General features: G+C 41.1%; 2 protein-coding genes across 3 annotated transcripts in view; both read right to left on the bottom strand.

Moving 5' to 3' along the window:
• Positions 1-1,653, bottom strand: part of COPB1 (COPI coat complex subunit beta 1) — a 35,293-nt gene extending 33,640 nt beyond the window's left edge. The window contains exon 1 of one of the 2 annotated variants that reach the window (XM_048484842.1): positions 1,510-1,653. The gene's annotated coding sequence lies outside the window, so the exon portion shown is untranslated. Of the gene's footprint in view, positions 1-1,374 lie in introns of both variants that reach the window. The other variant, XM_048484841.1, reaches the window with a different exon arrangement.
• Positions 1,654-4,889: 3,236 nt separating this feature from the next.
• Positions 4,890-14,504, bottom strand: PSMA1 (proteasome 20S subunit alpha 1). Its single transcript, XM_048486492.1, has 10 exons — positions 14,325-14,504; positions 12,996-13,040; positions 11,075-11,176; positions 10,313-10,416; positions 8,910-8,998; positions 8,128-8,198; positions 7,680-7,809; positions 7,370-7,449; positions 6,420-6,524; positions 4,890-5,240 (listed from the first exon to the last, which is right to left on the bottom strand). Exons 1-10 carry the CDS (start codon positions 14,325-14,327, stop codon positions 5,184-5,186), a joined length of 786 nt encoding a protein of 261 aa, XP_048342449.1. The 5' UTR covers positions 14,328-14,504; the 3' UTR covers positions 4,890-5,183.
• Between the last annotated feature and the right edge of the window lie 2,873 nt (positions 14,505-17,377).

The raw sequence follows: 17,377 nt of genomic DNA, 5'->3' as shown, positions 1-17,377 counted from the left end.
CCATGTTACTCTGTTGCAGCAAACACAGCAAAGGGTTTTGTAGCACCTTAACAATTAACAGATTTTTCACAGCATTCACTTTTGTAATCGAGAGCCCATTTCATTAGAAAAATGAAAGAAAACCTCAGATAGGAAAGAAAATATTTAGAACAAAAACCTCAGATAGGAAAGAAAATATTTAGAACAAAAATATTTATCAACAAAACCAAGAGATCTTTGATCAAGGTTTAACTTCAAACATTTCAAGAAGATGGCTATAGCCCAACAAAGCTCAATCTGAGACTGGTCAGTTTTTGCAACCAATTTAAATTTTTGGATGCTGTTGTCCAACTATGTAATAAGCACAACTTTATACTGAAAATCCACACACTGTGCATGGCACAACTGCATCTGGCATAGCTTCTTGTTCAGGGACCTGCAACAGTAATTGCTGGAAACAAAATACCCATTCAATGAAGGAAAGACATGGATCAATGAAGCTAGACTGGTTCCCAGAAATAGTCTGTTACAAGATAAGTCTCAAAATAACTACAGATTGCTACCAGTTGTCACCTACATTTCCCAGCTCAAACCAGTCTAACACATCATCAATGATCCTGGATAAACATATTTCTCACGCAGATACCATGAATGGCGGACTTTCTGTGCCTATAGTCAGCCCAATTTAAAAAAGCTTCTAACCACCAATATTAGGCCACCTAACAGAGACTTTGACATTATAACAAACTAAAACTTTTTCCTGCAGATGTTCAACAGATACTATTACAGGACCTGATAACACCAGTACCTTGAGACCATCCACGTACACATCCTCCAGTATGATATATGCCACCACGTGCCCACAACACTCTGCTGCTCTCCACATAGGAAAGTCAGCCTTTAAGAAAAAGGATTTGTTAGTGACCTAAAAGTAACAGTTCTGATTGTACACAACTGGGAAGAGGGCGGCATTAAGGTGTTGGAGATTTCACACTGTTCTACCCCACTCCCCCAAATGTTCAGATTTTTAACTCACTAAAACTTTGAACTATTTCGGCCAAGTCTGGGGCTAACTTGGCAAAGCTGGGGTTAACTTGGCAAAACGGTGTCCGCAGTTTTCTTGATTGCATTTCGTCCTGCATATCGTGGCTCCTTGACCCGGCTACCTCCCCCCCCCCCCCTTATGAATATGCACTAAGGATCCACGCGAATCGTCAGAAGAAGAGGGCTCCGTTCCATGAAAGCTTAAAATGGGCTCGTTTTTAATTTGCTAAAAACCATTGTTTTATTTTTTGCCACGAGTTCCCGAATCTGAGCTACAAGATACCCCGTCAGAAACGAGCCCCAGCAAGAGACCATTCATGGCTCAGTGTCATCCAGATCCAGGCCTCTCACCTAAGCTAAACCCCGAGAGCAGGCTCGACCGTCCACTCCTCACCCAGCACCAGCCAGACGTCTACCGCGCCCCGCTCTGTTCCCTGTCCCGTGACAGTCTGGCGAGCAAAGGGATTTCGAGCGCTCCTTCCTCACCGGGAAACGATCGCTGAGTCCGCGCGGCCACCCCCTAAGCACAGAAGGTACCCCCCACCACCACCACCTTCCTGCTGGTTCGCTCCAGCTGACGTGGAAGCACTTCGAGCACAGGCCACATCGATAGTACGGCGGCCCTACCGGGACACGTTTCCTCTGTATACAGGAACGCGTCCTCGGTGAAAGGGAAAGTTCCGCCTCTTCCGCCGTCCGGTTACCACTCGAAGTAGATGAAATGGGGCGCTGGAACGGGAGGGATTCCATCTTCTTCCGCTCCCTGATATTTTTTTATATACAATATATATATTGTTTGGTTCATTGAAATCTATGAACCAAACAATATTTGGTTGGCATCCCAGATATTTATTTGCTTTGATAAGTTGTCTCCCGCGCATGCGCAGTCGTTCGCAATGGGCCTCGTTTCCAAGTTAGTGTGCTATAGTCGATGGCGTTCATAAATCGTCTTCGAATGCCCAATGAATCCTGTTTGAGTGTGAAGGTTCTTTCTGCCTGCATATGTTTAGGATTGGGTTTTGGCATATAAGCTTCTGCAAACCTGAAAGAATCTCCACGTTTGGGGGGAGGGGAAGTTGAGCTAAAAGGGGGCGGGGTAGTCTTCACGCTTTCCTCCCAAATACACAAGCAAAAATAAATTTCGGTAGCTACCGCAAGCAACTCACGTTGCTTTTCAAAAAGGGTGGACAATGGTGAAGGGAAACATGCTTAGATGGGTTCATGAAGCCAGGTGATAGATTACATGGCAGAGAAATGGGAGAACCCTCACAACTAACTGCATTGAAGGGGCACTACAGTGATTACGTGAGTTGGCATGGGAAGGGAAGCCAGTAACTGAGCGGCTGTATTAAAAGTCACAGCAAGAGGGGAGGAAGTCGTCGCAGTGACTTGAGATGAAAACACATCCTGTCAACCTCGTATCTCCAAGAATGAAGTCTTTACCTGTAGCTTGTGCATGAGGCATATGTTTAATCTCAAGCCACCACTGACAAGTAGGCTTCACAGCAAAGTAAACCGGCAGAAGAGGGAATAATGCTATTTCCCTGTCCAATGTGTCTGCATAGGTACTCTGCTTATGTTATCTCAGCACATATGGTATGTAATTGGACTAAAACAAATACTCAGGCCAAAGTACCCATTTCTGGCAACCTAGGAAAAATCTCCCATGAGCTGATTTTTTAAAAGGTTTGGAGTTAACCCCACCTCCCCATTTGATTTTAAAATTCAAAAATGCTTTTACCAAACCTTCCCCCTGCAAGGCAAGTCTTGAGAGTGGTTTACAGCAAGTCTCAGTATACAAACCTTTAAAGCCCTGAGCAGACTGGGATCATTGTCTGTGTGGGACCACCTTTCCAAATGCACCCCAGGATAACTTGTTGGTGATCCCTGGACTGACCAGGCCCATAGCCTCTTTGGCACTGGCCTGGTGAAATGCTCTGTCAAATGAATCCTGGAGCCTGTCTCAGTTCCACAGGGCCTGTAAGACTGAGCTATTCTACCAGGCTTATGACTGAGGATAGCAACGGCATGTTTCATCATTTCTGGCTTCCCTGTCCCAATTCTTTTCCTTACCCCCTTCCCATTGGCCCTTATTCCCCTTAGTTGGAATTATTTTATGGCACTATTGAGGATGGACAAATTGTACTGGATTTTCAGCTGATTTTCTGTAAACTGCACTGAGCCCATCATGGAGAGGGTAGCATATACATAATCAAATAATAAAATCATAATAGAACATGAAATATCTCTCAGGTAACATCTCAGGTGGTATAGATAGCATCATTATCAGTTTATTGCAGTCACAGATCAGGATCGGGTGGTGTAGTCAAAACCCTTTCTCCAAGGCAGAGGTTTTTCCCAGTGCCTCAGGAACAGGAAAGGTAGCCTGAGCAGTTAGTCTCCCATGGACCTGGCTGAAACTCTCTCCTGAAAGTGCTGTCTGTACATGTACAATTAAAAATAAGATAGCTAGTGCTACCTCTGCTGTAGAAAAATTGGATAGCATTTTGGGTTACTATGAGCACCTGAAAACTGGTGTAACAGAAAATATGGACGCAAGAGTAGACTGGGGACATGAAGAATGAAGGACATACTGCAAGGGGGAGGGAAGAATATTGTGAGACAAGCAGCTAGGAAGACAGATGATGGGAAGGAGAAGGCAGCTGATTGACAAGAAAGAGGAAGTGGCAGAGCCAGGATGGAGGATGTGACATCAAGTCAGGAAAGTCAGAGGGGAGAAAAATAAGATTTCCCTTCCTTGTAATCCAGTTTCAGCTGCTGCAACAGGTTCCTTTGACAATGGGGAACTGCATTCCTTTTGTCCTCCACACATACACCAGGAACTGTCCAAGCGGCATGGACTACTGCCCAAAAGAGCAACTGAGTGGGCCTGAGCTATGCTCTTTATCCACAGCTGAAATGTGGCAAAGTGAGAAAGGCTGGGAATCAGCCTTGCCATTTTACCCTCCAATTTAGCAGCAATCTGCTGTTGGGCATTCCTTCCCCTCATCCCATTGGGGAAAGTAAAGGCTAGTTTGGTATTTTCTACCCTTCAGATCTAAAACAGAGACCCAACCAGCTGAAAGGAGGTGTTGATATTACAAGACAACTTATAGGTAGCATATCTGGAATTCCCACTGTGCCATCAAGCTTGCCAAGTCAGTCACTTTCTCTCAATCTGCACAGGGCTGTTGCAAGGATAAAACAGAGAGCAATCAGTGCTCCCATGAGTCCCTTGGAGAAGTTAAGAGATATAAATGTACTAGTATATCCTTTCTGAGTGAATTCAGAAGTGTGCCCTGCTGAATTCCAGAGTAGTTTACTCCCAGATAAATGGGTAATGGATCACCTGCAGTGTCACCCAAGCCTTTGACTGATTTTATGGCCAATTCAGTATAACTGTTATGCTTTGAAAAAACCTGCAGAAAAAAATGTTATCTGGCACTCAAGGGAACAGAGGTTGCCATACCAACAGTCCTCAAGCCTGACAGTAGCCTTCTCCTTGAACCACACTATGCAGCAGGCAGACAATTAGGACAGCTTGAGACAAGCTGAAGAGGAATGAGATACCCAAGGATGACATCAGCTGGTTGCACTGGCTATCAGAATCCCAGCAATGGCCCAAGGCATCAAGCTGGCCAACTGAAGGGGGTACATACATGCCTGAAAGCACAAGAATATGGTGGCTGAGGTGAGAAGCTTGTCCTCTGAACAGTTCCTAATAACTGAATGTACTGGATGCATGCGCTGAATAACAGTTTACAGTATGAAGAAACTGTAGCAAGCACCTCAGCAACAAGAACAGCAGAACTGAATACTTTTGCCTAATTTTATTTCACGAAGTAAAAATAAATCTGAGTAAGAGGTTCCAAGAAAAAAATGAGTTTATTTCACAGATGCTTTTTTTAAAGATAAAAGCAACACGTTTCTCATATAAAATGGTATTCCATACTTTTCTTGCTTAGAAAACATCTTTCTGAAGGGGTCAGTTATGAGTTCTTTGCTGTCAGCGTAACTTTTGTGATATATTTTAAAGACTGACTCACCAGGATGTATCATTACTATATGCACTTAGTTTAGAGTTTAATTAACAGAATACAGATGAATGCTCCAGCATTACTGCATACTAAACAATCCACGCACTAGTTCATGGAAAGTAATTAGTGCTCCATTGGTTCATCTGCTTTTTCTGTAGAATCCTCAGCTGGTTGAGCAGTCTTGAAAAGAGAAAAGAAAGTCTTAAACAGATACTTGCAAATGAAGAAAAACTACCAAGATACAGAAGTACAATATTCAGTATTTAATATTTGACCTTTAATGTTAATGATCATGTCAATAAAGCTAACAGATGCACTGAAGTATATTTTTGCCAAGGATTTGGTTACTTTCATGTACTTTCCATCTAGTTACCTAGCCCAAGGATCACAGGCATACTGGCCAAAATAAAAAGAAATGAAAATAATTTCATACACCAAATTTCTCAAACCAGTCTCTCATGACACACTGCAAACTGAGGATGAAACTGAGATAACCTTCAAAATCAATTTGTAATATTGGAAGGGAGTCTGTTGTTCAGTGGAAATCCAATTAAAAACCCCAGGAGGCACGCACAAGCCCTTGGGCACACCTAAAGTAGCTCTCTGGAACACAGCCATTGTCTTTTCCTGCTTTCTCTCACAATTGTGAATGCTTAATCTTATAAAGCAACTGGAGCCAAAACCTTCATATAGTTATTTGTCTTGAACAAGCTTCATGGGCAGGTATGTTTTAGTGGGTAAAAATCCACTGTAGGTTACCCAAACGAATTGCCTATTGGAGTTTATTAAATATGTAATCAATAAATCAAAATAACAAATAATTCAGACAAAGCATTTTGGTGCAAAAGAAAACAATCAAACTGAAACTATGGCTTGATTCAGATCTCAGTTTGGACTATGTGAATAAATATAGTCCTTCCCCCCCCCCCCCCCCCTTATGCACAGCAAGCTGATTAGCAACTTCTGTTTTCATGACAAAGCAGCTGGCCTGTCTATCTGGTTGAAAACAAGGATTGCAAATTGTGATTTGTTTCCTATTCGCAATCCTAGTTTATATAAAAAATACAAATCTCACTTTGTCAATCAGGATCCAGGTTTGTTATGGAAGACACTAATTAGTGGGAGGTAGGTGCAGTGAGAAAAGGTTGCATGAGCAAACCTGAAGCTGCTTCAGGTTTTTTGCCAATGAAAAAATGAGCTGTGACTCACAAAAACACACACTCAAATAAATGTCACTAGTCTTTACGGTGCCACTGGACTTTGGTTTTATTCTGCATGTGAAAGCAAATCAGTGACAGCAAATATTGGGACAGCAAATCAGACATTCTGCAAAACCAAATTGTTATTACACTAGCCTACCTTTCTCTGTGGTCTTTCTTCAAGACCTTCCAGGAATGGTGCTACATCATCATCATCATAAATAGTGAATTCCATATCTTTCCCAACAATCCCAATGGAAACATTCTGTTAAAAACAATTTAAATGAGATTCTCAATCTCTAGTTGCAGTCAATAGTGTAACTGCCAAGAAAATGGTATAGATCACATGTCGCACTATGCACCTTTCAAACATCAGTGAGGAGGAATTAGGAATCATAGAATCTTAGAGTTGGAAGAGATCATAGAGCCATTCAGTCCAACCCCCTGACATGCAGGAATACACAATCAAAGCTCTCCTGACAGCCATCCAGCCTCTGTTAAAGAACCTCCAAAGGGGACACCAAGATCCTCTGAGGCAATGTATTCCACTGTCAAACAACCCTTACCATCAGGAAGTTCTTCCTAACGTTTAGGTTTTCTCTTAGATGAATCTATTAAAATCATCTATGTAGGAGTGCGGAAACACATCTGGTCCACCAGATAAGCCTCTGCTACTCAGGTGGAGAAGTGGGGAATCAAATCCAGTCCTCCAGATTAGAATCCACCTGCTCTTAACCATTACACCACGCTGGCACTCAACATAAAACAGTATGCTGGACCAGATGGATCACTACTCTGATCCAACAGGCTCTTACATTCTTATCTGTGGATGTGCTCATTTTGGGTAACTGTGTTTAGATAGGTTGCATAAATTCATGTGAGCTACTGCAGAAAGTGGAGATTCTGGATTGCACTAATAGGCCAGTGCAAGTCCACATATTTCTGTTTAGGAATGAGAAGGAAGGCCACCAAATTACTACAAAGCAGCAGTGCACAAGAGTGTAGCATAGGTTGCAAATGATTAACTGTTTGTGAATCTTGGCTTGGATGACCTCCTATCATACTGTACCACAATCATGGGTCAGACCTGAAATAAGAAACTGCACTTGCCTTAGTGGTCAGGTCTTGTTCTGCAGGAAGTGTCTCTCTTAAAGCACGCAGCCCATGTTTAACCAGTTCATTCAGATTACCTGTAAAATGTACACGCTTATAACCAACTTAGAAGCACAGTATTCCTAGAACTGTTTCTTGAAATAAAGGAGATATTGCAAAGGGATCACTTACATCAAATACATGACTGACAGGCAACCACATCACGTGCATCAACCAAAAAAGTCTCCATGCACACAAGGGAGAAATGGATACAGCAATATACATATGTTAGCAAAATAAAATCAGAAAGAAGAACCTCCATACTTACAGTCAGCAAACTCAGTCATGTGCCGCTCCAAGTAAGTCCGAGCTGACTGGGATCTTGCACCAATAGACATTGCTTTGCAATCAAAATAATTTGCAGAAGGACAGGTCTGGAAGATATGGGGACCCATATCCTAACAAAACAAAGGGTTGTTTTTTCATTGTCAAAGGAGACAAATAATAAGAGAAAATATAAGGATCATCAGTGTTTTTTATTTCATTATGTGTATGTATATTACACAGACAAAAGGAACAATTATGTCTACCAAATGCTTTTTTCATGACCTGAACTAGAATTCTGAACATTTTTGCTTTGGAGTCAAGTAAACTGTCATGCTTATTTCAAGGAAGGAAATTTTATCAAGAGAATACAAATATTATGTCCTCTTAAGATAAATGAGACACTAGTATATTTTTCTAAAGAATTACGGAAAAACACCCAATGTACTTACATCATAGCCTGCAATGAGAAGTCCCACACCATATGGTCTTCTTCCATAACGTTGTGTTGGTATTTGTGTTTCTTCAATGTGCTAAGGAATACATCTCAAACTGCTGGTTCATACATGTAAATATGCAACATTTCTTCTTTCACAGTTTGAGACTGTCAGGCAATATACAAATTGTCTCCACACTGTACCATGGAGAGAAACACTACTTACTGTGACATGCCTCTGAAGATGCCAGCCATAAATGCAAGGCAAAATCTTAGGAGCAAAAACTACTTGACCATGGCAACACTGCCCACAAAGCATGCAACAGCCTGTCTCTCATTTGTTCAGCAATAGCTGGTTTGCTCATGCAAATGATCACTTAATATTAAGTAACATCCATGAATGTAAAAACCCAAAGAGAAGATGAGTTTTCTTTAAAATCCAGAAACATTTACATTTTGCATTTCCTTTTGTTTGCATTTTGCCTTTCCTTTTGTAGTTAAGATTCCTTCCCCACCCCCCACCCCAACAGGTTTAAAATCTTTACCTGGAAAGTAAAGGGTAAGCACTGGTTTACTTCTGCTGAAGCAAGGTTTCCAAGTACAATTTTTATGCTAATCCAGAACCACTTAAAATTTGACTCCAAAGAACTGCTGTTTTCTGTGCTCTGAAGAGATGGTATAAAAATACTCTTAATAATTTTATGAGTAAATAAATAAAAGATGTAATAGTAAGACCTGTCAATATGGCATCATGTTAATGTTCCTGAATATTCCAAGATACCAAGAGAAAAAGGATACTGCTTCCGATCAGAGATACCAATCGAGATACTGGAAGAGACCTATCGAATACAAATCTTGAATCCAGACACTCCTGACGCATGAAGTTACTGTAAGATTAAAACACAAGAGACCAGAAAGTGACCTGTTATGCATGTTTCCTTTTATTTATAGCTTCAGAACCATCTAGAATTATTTTTAGAAACAATAACAATAAAATTTATATACCTAATTGGTCTAGTGTAGTATAGTAAGCCAAGTCCCTTGTCCAAATTGGACCTCAGCTATTGACACTACAAACCTACACAGACCTACTCTTCATAGAATTGGATTGCAAGGCCCTGGGTTGCCCTCCCTTTTACTATTCTCTCACTCTACACACACACAATTTGCAATATCAGAAAAATGTCAGGCAGGAGCCTGGCATCAAGCAGAGAAGCACCAGGGGGATGTGGGATGAGCAGACTGATGGAAAATTCCTTTCACTTTTCCTAGGTAACCAAGTAGAGGCACCCAGGGCCAGGCAGCTTTATCTCAGTCTTCTGACTTTGAGTCCATCCTGTATTCCTGTCTTTCATGCCTTCTGTAGTGTGGGATAGAATCAGGGAAATGTGTGTGTGTGTGTGTGGGGGGGGGGGGTTCAATGAGGGTTGATATATTGAGGTTGTTTGAATATGCCAGCAGAACTGGCCTTTTCCCTCCAGCTGCTGATGTCTGCCAATAAAGACTTATAAACCTTCAAGTTGCAGAGTCTAATTTGAGTTACAGATCTGGGGCTTCACAAAAAACTACACTGACCCTTGTTATGGAGATGACACAAGAACCACGGAAATGAGGTAAACAAAGTGCTTGGAAGATGGAAATTTGCTTTATAAATGTCAAAAATAATATTTGAAGTCTTTTTGAGAAATGATGAGAACCAATAAATGTTATTTGATATGAACGTGAGATGACTGTGGCCCAATACAACTTTACAACTTACTGAAGACCAATTAATCACTGACTTCTCCATCTTGGAGTACTGCAAATAGGTATATATTACTTAATATTACCTAATCATAGATTCTGGGAGCACATTGTACATATACCTAGGTCTCACAGCATGATCCCAAACATGTTTACTCAAAAGTAAGCCCCATTAAGTTCAGTGGATCCTACCCTTTTTGAGTTTAGTATTTCAGTGCACTCTGAAATGAAACCTAACACAACAGGCAACAGAATATATATAATAATGTTAACAACAGTAATCCATATTCCTCATAGTATCTATTAATGCAAGGAACCAAGATGGTGACTAGTCAACCCCACAGACATTCTCCTAATTGGCTATAATTCCACCAGTTGTTGCATTAAATAAAACTATCCGTATAAATTCATACCGTAGTTCCATCAACATAATACAACAAATCAGTATGCAAATTTACCACAGAAGTCTGGCATCAGCAGTCAGTCCAGCAATAGAAATGCCAATATGGTTGTCAACATACAGGATTTTTTTCTGATGGGCAGCCAGCTCAGATTGTGCTCTCTACATATACAAAACAGAAGATTTATGAGAATTATAAGTGAATTCACAAATCTGTAAACATCTATGGTAAAGACTAAGATATAAAAGGAAATAAAAAGTGTAGAGGGTACGGAACAGAGTGCATTTCAGCATTGCAAGTAAAAGGAAAATCTAACCAACATTTTGTCATCAACTAGGTTTATTGTGATGAAGACAGATGTGGGGAAGAGACCATTAGCTGAGCATACATGTGTGACATGCAGGCAAATCCCAGGTTCAGTCACTGACATCTCAGGTAGTAGCTTCATTAAAATTCACACTCCATTGAATAACTTAACTTCTATAACATTTTTATGAATTTTCATACAACAGATGAAGCTCAGATTACAAACAATGATCAGCAATTTAGGTGGCATAAGAAATGACACAATCTATTATTTCTAGGACACATAATACATTCTAAGCATCTTAGAATGATTAAAATGTAATAATATCTATTCTAATAAGAAATACTCAGTTATTATCACATGCAGAAATCCACCATGCTCACAAATACTGTACAAAATCCATCAAACCACACAGTTGCTTTTATCAACTGAAATCATATTTTAAAAGTGTTCTATATTCTGTAACACACACAGAAGCCAGAGAGAAAAGTCATTTCAAAGCTACCATTTACCTTCAAAGCTACCAGAACAGCATGGACTTTTGATTTCAGCCCGACAGTTGCTGAGCCTTGCTTGACAGCTTCCATTGCATATTCTATTTGATGAATTCGCCCCTAAATAACAGAATATAGCTTAATACACATCTCTTTATAAAAGTATGGTCTTGCTTTTTCTCCTTCTCTAATAGATCTGAGAATCCAGTGATAGGTCTGACAGAATGCTGAAGAATAGCGTTTTTCAAATTAATAAAACCAAGTATCTTACTGTTTTTATTTTTAAATTTTTATTTTTAAATCCTCCTGATGCTACCATTTTATTTGCTGTAGCTACCAACAGTTATCCAAAAGATCCCAAAGCTGGTTTCAACACAATGATAATACACAATTAATTTGAAGAAGTCTCTGTCTCCTCTAACATAGCAAAGCTCTGAGGAGGGAAGCCAGCCCCAGTGTTCTCATTAAGCCATTCTGACTGTTCCCATCCTCTTTCATTTCCTCACTGCTAACAATTGGAAGGTCAGTTGCCAGGTAGTCTGCTTCTTATTCTCTTCCACAACAGGACTGATGATCTCTCCGCTTGCCAGAGGCAGGTGGAGCAGCCTGATCTTAGATGAGGTGCTGAGTAATGGCAGCTGAGGTTCAGTTGCCAGGCTGTTTATTATTCCCTACATATTTATTACGTAACACCAAATGATTTTGTCCAAATCCTTTGCTCTCCTTTTCATTCTGCAATTCAAACAGGACTGACAATAAGCAATCTACTAATTCCACTGCTCCTTCATTAAAACTTCCAAATGAAGATGGCTTCTCTCACCATGTCTTCTCAAGTTATGCCACTGTGAGTTGCCAGAAGTCTCTTATTTCTGCAAAACTACACATCCCACAGTATAACAAATCATGTATTATATTCAAGGAAAGTGACTCCTTTGCACCTCAGGTTAAGCATCTTACAGCCCCATCAGTGGTGGGCGTGGGGAGAGAGGCACAGCTTTGCACTGGCGCATTTGCCCCCTCAGCTGCGTAAGGGGCAGCCCCACTGGCACAGGAAGCAAACACACCAGTGTCTTATCATCCCACCACTCCCCGCTCAGCAACGATGAAGCCTGGAAATGGTTACCACTGTAGAGTCATGCTAGTGTCCAATTGGATGCCAGCACAGTGGGGATGAAGCTGCCTATAGCTGGCTCCCACCTGGACTTTTGCACTGCAGCCGGTGCCCAGGACATGCGCCACCAAAAAGGGTGGTGTCAGTCCATTTAGCTCCATGGAAGGCTTTCTGGAAAGGTGTTTGTTTTTCTTTCTTCCTCTGCCACCTGAAATTTCTCTGGAGGGGGCAATGTGGCAGCAGTGCCGTTTCTGGCTGCCTTGGACTTTAGGGTTGTTAACTACATATTACAATGTAGTTAACTACATATTACAAAAAAAATGATCAGGCTATCCTACATACTAGTCCTTTGAACTGCATATTTCCAACCCCTGATAAAGATCAATTTATGAATAAAAATGGTTTGAGAAAAATACCTTTAGTTCATATGCTAACTGTATGGAAAACCACAACTGTATTACATTACGCTACAGGCACACATGTATCTTTTAAACCTAAGAGTAATTTCAGTCTGTGCCTTAACTTCTCCTTTCCACCTTCTGGAATATTCCCTGTGAATGTTCCCAAAATGATCTCCTTTCTATAGGTCTGTAAGAAATGAACTCTGATTCACAGAAGCTCCTTTTGAAATAAGTGTTATTAGCCTTTAAGGCATCAATGGGCTTTTTACCACATCTATTAATTTTCTACAACAGCCTATATATTTTATCACGGTAAAGTATGAAACATTTACTTGTTACATTCCTTCCCCCACCCGGTACAAACTCTTATTATTACAGTAATAACTGAAATAAATGAACAAAAAAAGCTGAAAATATCCAGAAATACCTGTGGGCTCCAAACGGTCACATCATTATCATACTGGTTGCGAAACTAAAATGAACAAAAAGAAACCATTGTGAACAGCACATTAAACAGGAAAAGCTAATGCATTGTCTTTACAACAGATATTTGTATTAATATAACTCATATAATATAACTCAAAGAAATATACTGCTGAATGTTTGATGCTTTAATAATATTTATGTGGAAACACAGGTGTATGGATAATTTTAAGAATAAGGTAGTTTCTTTAATGTCAGAGATTACATCATAAAGTTTTAAGTTTAAAACAATACTCTTGTGCTAAAATGCAACAGAAAAAGAAGTCAGAAATACCAAACCAGACAGGTGGGTAAACATAATATGAAAACCCATTGAATCATATATATCAAGATCACTACATGTCTTGAAGAAATAAGTTTCAATAAATCCTTTGATCTGCATATCCTAAACATGCTGACCCAGAAACAGATCCCATTGAAGTCCCTTGTATTTATTTCCTAATATGAATATTGAGCCTTTAAATCAGCCAAACCTCCTGGATTGAAACCAAGACGAATTTTGCTTTCAGTTTCAACAACAGTAGGATTGCTTCCTTAGTGTATGTTTCTCGACTGATCAGAAGAAAGTATAAGAATGAACCAGCTGGAGAAGAAATTAATTCAGAGTACAGCTCTTAACAATACAAACCAAATAACATTTACTCAGAAATAAATCCCTTTCTATTTCAATGGAGGGGGGAGAGAATGGGAGAATTTAAGAGATTCTATGTATTGTTGAAGGCTTTCACGGCCGGAATCACTTGGGTGCTGTGTGGTTTCCAGGCTGTATGGCTGTGTTCTAGAAGCATTCTCTCCTGACGTTTTGCCTGCATCTGTGGCGGGATCATTAAGAGATTCTGTTTGGGAAGACCAAAAGTTGCGGGAGCGGGGGGAGAAAGAGAATCTCGCCTAGTTGGGTACAGAATTACACAAAACTCAATTTGATGGGTCAAGTGATACCTGGCAAAAAAAAATAAAAAATACCCTGAATCAGTAAGGAGGGTCAGGTTTTCGGAAACCGAAAAGAAGCGGTCCATGTGAAGGTCTTCGAAAAGTCTTGAGAAAGTCGGGAAGAGACTTTTCGGAAAGTCGGGAGCAATAAAGACATTCAGTAACAGAAGAGCTGCCAAGTGGCGGGAGAAGAAGGGCCGCAAATGCATTGCTAGGATGTGCTGAGTCACCGCCGCCACCTTGTACAAGACCCCACAGGATAGGACAGGACTCACCCCCAGGTCCCTGACGCCCCATTCTACTCTCCCTCTGGCTTCCCGCCCCCGATTTCCTTGCCCCTCACCATATCGGCTGCTCCCCCGTCCGGCGTGAGCGTCTGACCACCGAACGAGAAAATAATAGTTCGGCAAGCGCTGAGTTTGGACTTAGACGCTTCCTTCCGACTCTACTAAGGTAACGAAGCCGATTCCGGAGCCGCTGATCAGAACACGCTTAGCTCAGGAAGCTACACTCATTGGTACGCAAGGCGGAGGGACAGGCAATGAGCGGAAGGGGCTTTGCATCCGGTACAGAACCACCCTCAGGCCGACAGCGCATGCGTATTGGATTTTATTGCCGTCTATTGAAAAATTTGCGGCAGAGGGTGACTGTTCCTTGTGAGCACCCGGATGTTAGATTGTTTCGGTGGATGGAATTGTTGGCTGTAGGAGTGGTTTAGTTTGGGGGGGCCATAAACTGGCGCTTTCCTTAGTTGTGGCGGATTTTGTAGCAGTGTGGCAGGCCCTCCCCCAGCTCATGCTAATAGGAGAAAACCTCTGCTTTTCTGTTTGGAGGGAAAGGAGAGAACTGTAGCAGTAATATAATTTCCCAACAGCGAGTGTGCAAACAATGCAGACTTAAAGCCCAATCTAAGCCGCTGAAAGAAGAGGGGTAAACTATTTTAATAAATATGGGAAAATGTGTGCCCACCACATTAGCCTTGCTTTTATATACTGATTTGTTATGAAGTATAATTTTTGTGCCCAATACAAAATGTGTTTCCCCTTTCTTTTCACTCTCACTGTCGATCCTTTCATGAGGCAAGAATATGTCTTTGTAAATAATACTAGCGGGGCCCGGCCACGCGTTTCTGTGGCTTATTGTGGTGAAATGGGAAAGGAACAGTAGCAGCAAATTAATTGCAGAGGACAGCAGTACGGGCTCATGCAAACACGCAGCCTGATACTGTGCGATGTCAATGATGTGCCCACATTCCTGGGGGGGGGGGGAGGAAAAGCACCCCTCCCACACATCTAGGCTGGTTGGTCATGATCCTTTACCTGGGAATAAGTTTGGTTGGTGGCAATGGGTGTCACTTCTGAGGAAACCCTCTGAGGGGTGCGATGCAGCCATTCAAAGTATGTCATGGTTGCTGTACTGAGCTTACTCCTGAGTAATGCATGCCTGGTTTTCTTAACTGTAACTGCAGTATTCAGGGAATCTAGGGTGCCTGGCCCCTCCCTCTCTTCCCTTGCATGCCTCCACCTCCCTCCCTTACCTCTCCCTTATGTGTGTGTATGTGTTTCACTTCCACTCGAGTTACTGCCTATGTACTGTTTTCACTGCTCGTATCTGGCCATCTGAGTGAACATTCTAAGCTGCACGAACATTCTAAGGGTGACAGTTACACACAGGCAGCTGCATGTCCTTCACCATGGAGCGCCAGGAAAAAGGCGTTTTACCTGGACCAGGTGTGAAATTTCAGGTATGTGAACATCTAAAAACACTCTCACCTGGCTGACTATAGTGGCTGGGAATTTTCAGAGGAATTGGCCCAGCAGTTACTGAGTTATACTACCATTAACAAAAACACTGTTAGCTTTTTATACATATAGATAACAAACTAGGAATGTGTGTGGCCCTTTACCGCTTCAAAGGGAGTGTGGCCTAGAGTTGCAGGGATTTGGGCTTCACAACAGATGACACAGATCTCAGACTATTTTATAGGTTATGTGTACCTAGGTGCTGGTTAGTATGGGACAAAGTTTATGTTGAATGGGTTATACTGAGATGGTCTTGTTTATAGCTGGGAATCACAGCTCTGGAAGTTTTGCTTTCTGTCTTGAAAGATGGAATGGACTTTAATCCAGTCGCAGAATAATTATTATATAACACCTGTGCTTTGGCACCTCCAGGAATGGAATGTAACCCAGTCTCAGAGTTGTTGTGGCTTGTTTTGTTACATAGTAAGAAAGCAGTACTGAGTTACAGGCAAAGGATGAACGATTTATGCCTTTATTGCTTTCACTTTAGCCACTTACTGTGGGATCATTTAAATTATCACTTGTTCATTCATTTAATGTGAATCTAGGAAATACATTTACAGTGAAATCTTGAGAAGAGTTACACCCCTCTAAGACAATTAGCAACAGTTGATTTGGAATGATAGAATTCTGCACAGGATGGCATTGTTAGTCTGGTAGAACAAGGGTCCCCAATGTGATGCCCATGGATGCCTTCTGACACCTTTCCCAATACCTATCAAATGTGTTATAGTAATTGGAGAGCTTCTGGTTGGTCATTGGGATCTGAAATGTACTGCCAGATGACAGTTTCTGAGCCAGCTCAGTATGTAAACTGGCTGAAGAACTACAGTCAGAGTTGTGTATATTGTCACTCTCTGACATTTTGTGGCTGGCTTTACCTCATAAGGTGGCTATTTTGTGTTTGAGTTGATCACCCTGTGTCAGAAAAGCTTAATTGTGTGGACATAAATTTTCCCACAATATTTTCGCCCAATCCAGAGAAGTGTATCTTCTACAAATAAGTGAAGATTCTGATGACATATGAAAGGGTTCCTATTCAAGCTTTTCATTGTGTGGAGGTAAATAATAGCATTACCTGGTAAATAACATCCCATTAAGTCTCTGTTATGGGGCAATATGTTTTTTTTCTGCTACCTGTTGGCAATTGCAAATGCTTAAAAAGGCATTATTTTAATATTTAGAACCTTTGGACTGTTTGCTTATTTTTTATAAGTTTTGAAACTATATGTAATATATCCACTGTGTATTAACTTCATCTCAATTACCCTTTTGTAACCCTAGAAAAGTCCTGGTACCAGTCTAGTGGCTTGAGCGTGCTTCGTTATAAGAGAGCAACCCAATGCAGATCTACCCAAAATCCTGCTCATTGGGCCTTATTCCCAGAATTGCGCTCTTCAGTACTGATTGCCAGTGTCACAAACAACTCAACTAATTTGTATTGATAGTCTTTGTGGACATATACCAGATACTGTTATAATTTTGTTTATAAAGACTACCTTACAGATAACAGATACATACATATTGAGAAAACATATGGGACCATAGCATAGTACTGTGACTTGCCTCCACTTGTTTTAAAATCTCCAGACTT

Source organism: Sphaerodactylus townsendi, linkage group LG02, assembly GCF_021028975.2.
Source record: "Sphaerodactylus townsendi isolate TG3544 linkage group LG02, MPM_Stown_v2.3, whole genome shotgun sequence".
NCBI lineage: Eukaryota > Metazoa > Chordata > Lepidosauria > Squamata > Sphaerodactylidae > Sphaerodactylus > Sphaerodactylus townsendi.
Note: the sequence above shows the minus strand (reverse complement) of the source record. Positions and strands in the feature narration are given on the sequence as shown.